Raw genomic sequence first — 4,248 nt, forward strand, 5'->3', positions numbered from 1 at the left:
GTGAAAAGAGTCGTGTCTTTAATCATAGCCCAAGTGATTTCAGGTTCGAAGACCCCAGTTGGGCATACCAGTTGTCTTTTCCACAGCTGGCCTGCCCATTGCGTTGCTCCGTGCTCATGCTGCAGAATTATTCCCTCCCTACTTCTCCGAGTTCCGTCGGATCCCGTTCTCTTTCCAGACATCAAAGAGAGTGACCTCGGACAATGAAGCTCTTCCTTGGCGAACAGCTGAACCCAATGGGGTTCCCTGAAGCAAAGGAAAAAAAGCAAAGTCTGTTCAACAGCAATTTGTCACACCCCCCAGGGTCCAGGAGTTCCAGTGCCATGAAGTTTGAAGGGATCCCAAAGGGGGGTTGTGCTCTTCCTTAATCCCCAAAAGCCCTTTGTTCCTTTGCTTTGCCAAGGGCCACATAGAGCGACACAGCCAGCTGGAGGGCCCACCACTTGGCAAGAGGCCAGGTTGCAATATCCTTCCCCTTCCATCCTTCCCCCCATCCTCACCTCATTCTGGCTGCACATCCATTTCCTTTGGCCCAGCTGCTCTGCTCAGCCCACACTTTTCCCCACATCACTGACACCGGCGTTGGGAGGGTGCTGGGCTGACAGATGCTGGGGAGGGATGCCCTGCCGGCTCTGTGCAAGCAGAGAAAGGCAATTGACTCCAGAGCTGTTGTGCAAACCTTTGCATATTGTCCTCCCGTCCCTTGAGTTGCGTTCCATGACGGGCAGCCACATAGAAGACAAAATCTGTGCTCCTTGCCCAGCATCCAGCTCTGCCTCCCAACTGATGGACGCATCTCTCTCCTTTCAGCCCGATGTTTCTGCTGGAAGCTGCTGGGCTTTCCAAGGTTCGCAGGGCCACGCCGTCATCCAGCTGCCGGAGAACATCTGGCCCACGGCTTTCACCATGTGGCATGTCTCCAAGGCGGTGTCTCCCTCTGGGGATGTCAGCAGTGCCCCCAGAGACTTTGCCATCTTGGTAAGTCTCTGCCTGCTGCTGCTTCTGGAGGCCCCCGAGGAAAAAGCTTTGCCATAGAGCCCAATAAGAGCCCATTGAACTCCTATAGAGCCCCAGAGACAACCAAAAGAGCACCATAACCGCAACATAAGATTTCATAGACCCCCACAGACACCCCGAAGAGCCCTATAGAGCCCCCACAGACACCCCATAGAGCCCCATAATGCTCCATAAGACCCCATAGAGCTGCACAAGAAGCTCATAGAGAACCAAAGAGCCTCATGGTGCCCCACAGACACCCAACAGGGCCCCATAAGGGCCCTACAGACACCCAACAGAGCCCCATAACTGCCACATAGAGCCCTGTAAGACCCCATAGAGCCACACAAGAGCTCATAGAGCACCATAGAGCCACACGGTAGACACCCAACAGAGCCCCATACGACCCTATACAGTTGGGAGCTCCCAAATTTCAGTGGTGGGCTGCTGCAGAGCATCCTGCCTGAGGGCACCGAATCCCTCGGGTGGTTCCATGTCTCCAAAAGCCTCTACGGCTCTTTGTGGCCGAGCAGCTGGGAGCAATTGCTCCACGTGCCCTGACTCAGGTTCACCCTCCTTTGTGCTCCAATCCTGCCAGAGCACAGGGAGGGTTGGAAGGGCTCCCACCTTTGGCCTCAGTGTGTTCTTTATGGCACGGCCTGCCTAAGTGTGACCGCCATCATCTCTTGTCTTTGAGGGAGTGGATGAGGACGAAAAGGAAACTCTCCTGGGGTCATTTGTTTATGACGTGGACGGAGAGATCGCCCAGACCTTCCACGTTCAGGTATGGCAAGTGCAAGGGGGGAGGCTGGGCTGCCTGCAAGTCATGGGAAGAAAGAGCTTTCCTGCCCACCCTCTGCTCTCCAACATGGCCGACTCCCGTGGGGTCCCTTTTGCAAGCCTTTGGAAGCACTTGTTGTGCCGGGGCTCTTCCCATGCCCATAACAAAGCCTCTCCTCTGCTACTGCTTCACTTGTATACTGAGACCTTGAAATAACTACAAACTGCTTCACTTGTATACTGAGACCTTGAAATAACTACAAACTACTTCACTTATATACTGAGACCTTGAAAGAAAAGATTCTTCTCTTGTTCTAAAGGCACAAACAACATTTGATTCCCACACTGATAAGATGGGTGATAACAAGAGAGGGGTCTGCATGCTAAACAACTATTGAATATGGATCAGAATTCCAGGAAATCATTGACTGTGTATTAGGTTTACCCATATCTATGGGGCGAACAGTGGGAGCTATGGGGCACTATGGGGCACTGGTCCCCCTCCGGCCCATAACGAAGCCTCTCCTCTTTGCATTGGCAGGAGAAGCCCCTTCAGTCCTACAAAAGGATTAAAATGGATGTACGCAGCAACTGGGGGAACGCGGAATACACCTGCGTGTACCGAGTGGAAATCCACGGCAACCCCTAAAAACCTCTAAAAACACCTAAAAACCCCTAAAAAGCCCTAATAAACCCTAAAAACACCTAATAAACCCTAAAAACCCCTAAACTCTGATGTCTACCAGAGGGTTTTAATTAGGGATTGATCATTCAATGAAGAGATGTCGATAACTTTCTGCCCGCCTCGAGGCTGGTTGGGGGGAGGGAGGAGCTGCGGGGATGAGTTGGGTGGGTGTTTGGGGGGGAGACTGGGGTGGGGACCGGGGCTAAGCCACAGGACAAGCAGGCCAACTTGGCCAAGTTCCCCAGGGCACAGCACATGCTGGATGAGGCAGAGGAACGTGCTGACACGGCTGAGTCCCAGGGTAACAAGCTGCAGGCACGGAGCCGTGACATCATCATCAAGGTGGGTTCCTACCCCACATCCCTGCCCTCCATCTCCTTTCCCAATAGAAAGGACTCAGTGAGGAACGAAAGCTGCAGATGCTCTGCCTTCCAGCCCCAACCTCTGATCTCACAACCCCTTTGGATCTCTCAACTCTCCTGCTTTCAGCCAATAAGAATTGTTGAGCGCAGCAGCTGCATTTGTGGGACAGGGCTTAGTGTGGGTGGTGCTGTGGGGTTGGTGTGGGAGCCACGGGAGATGGAGGGTGGCCAAGAGTGTGAGTTGGCCACTCAGGCCATCCCACAGTGCCGTGAACCTTGATCCATGGTGACTGAACATCATCGTAACTGCTGTGGGGCACAGTTGGTTGCTACAGGACAGTATGTTCCCCTATGCACTTCTATGGGTCCCTGCAGGTACATGTGTGAGTGTGTCAGTATAGCTCCCATATGGGTCTGTATTTGTTCCCCTTGGCTCCCCGTGGGTCTCTATTGCTCCCTGTCGTTCTTATGTGGCTCTATGACTCTCTATGATGTTCTTTTGGTTCTCTATGGTCCTGTGGGTTACTGCCCTGACAGACGGTGGGAGGGCCGGGTGATAAGAAGGGCAGAAACAGCCCCATTTCTGTCCCTGGCCGTGTTGTGTAGAGCCCCATGGGGAACCTTAGAGGCCATAGCTTGTAGGCAAACAGAAGCTTATGGTGCATAGCTTACGGGGCTAAGCTGTGGGGGTTATGGGACAGAGCATCAAGGGCAGTGGTGGTTCTATCGGACACAGCCAAAAAAAGGGGGCTTAGAGGCCTTAACAGCCCTGTAGAGCCTAAAGTCCTTGAAGCTTCAGGGTAGGCCTGGAGCCGAGGTACTAAAGGGCTGGACTGGAAGCACTGAGGTTTTGAGGGCCTGATGCACAGAGGGAGGCCAAAAAAGAGACCACGAGTCCATGAACATTTATGGCACAAAGGAAGGCTTAGAGCTGTAATGGAGAACACACCTGGAGGCACAGATGCCTGTAAGCTGTCCTAGAGGCATAGGGGGAGGCCTAAAGGCTTAGAGGTTGCCCAGGAGGCTTAGAGGCCTTAAGGTAAAACAGCCTGGAGGGAGGCCCAGAGCCTGGCCAAGAGGCCTTGCAGCTTAGTAGTCTTGAGGCCAAGGTGAGGCGTGGAGGCCAAGCAAGAGAAAGCCTCTGTGGGTAGGAAGCTCTTGTGAGCTGTGGTGTGGGTACCTGCCTCTAAATAGGGCCGCGTGAAGGGAAGGGCAGGGTGTGTGATGCAGGAGAGAGGAAAGGACACTGCAGAAGTGGCACAACACTGTAGCAGTGGAACGGTAAACTGAAGAACAGCTCCTTGACCAGAAGCTTGTGGTTGCTGTGCTCAGATCCTCCTCCAAAGAGATGCTCTTCATGCATTTCTTGTCTCCTTTCTGTCAGAAGCTGATGGAAGCAGCCTTCAAGCAAATGCAGCCCTGGGT

The 4,248-nt window shown here is 53.3% G+C and overlaps 1 protein-coding gene across 1 annotated transcript; it reads left to right on the forward strand.

Annotated features, from left to right (window-relative positions):
* The first annotated feature begins 492 nt into the window (after window positions 1-492).
* On the forward strand, window positions 493-2,428 carry LOC107306785 (SUN domain-containing protein 2-like). Its single transcript, XM_015850132.2, has 3 exons — window positions 493-978; window positions 1,694-1,780; window positions 2,318-2,428. The coding sequence occupies exons 1-3, from the start codon at window positions 619-621 to the stop codon at window positions 2,423-2,425; spliced, it is 555 nt and encodes a 184-aa protein (XP_015705618.2). The 5' UTR covers window positions 493-618; the 3' UTR covers window positions 2,426-2,428.
* Window positions 2,429-4,248: the final 1,820 nt, after the last annotated feature.

Source organism: Coturnix japonica (assembly GCF_001577835.2).
Source record: "Coturnix japonica isolate 7356 chromosome 2 unlocalized genomic scaffold, Coturnix japonica 2.1 chr2random754, whole genome shotgun sequence".
Classification (NCBI taxonomy): Eukaryota; Metazoa; Chordata; class Aves; order Galliformes; family Phasianidae; genus Coturnix; species Coturnix japonica.

What these genes read in the sequence shown, in the direction of transcription:
- LOC107306785 (XM_015850132.2), top strand. Translation starts at nt 619, where the DNA reads ATGCCCTGCCGGCTCTGTGCAAGCAGAGAAAGGCAATTGACTCCAGAG. An exon ending in CCAGAGACTTTGCCATCTTG is followed by an intron (nt 979 to 1,693) that starts GTAAGTCTCTGC and finishes CTTGTCTTTGAG; the next exon opens with GGAGTGGATGAGGACGAAAA. An exon ending in CCCAGACCTTCCACGTTCAG is followed by an intron (nt 1,781 to 2,317) that starts GTATGGCAAGTG and finishes TTGCATTGGCAG; the next exon opens with GAGAAGCCCCTTCAGTCCTA.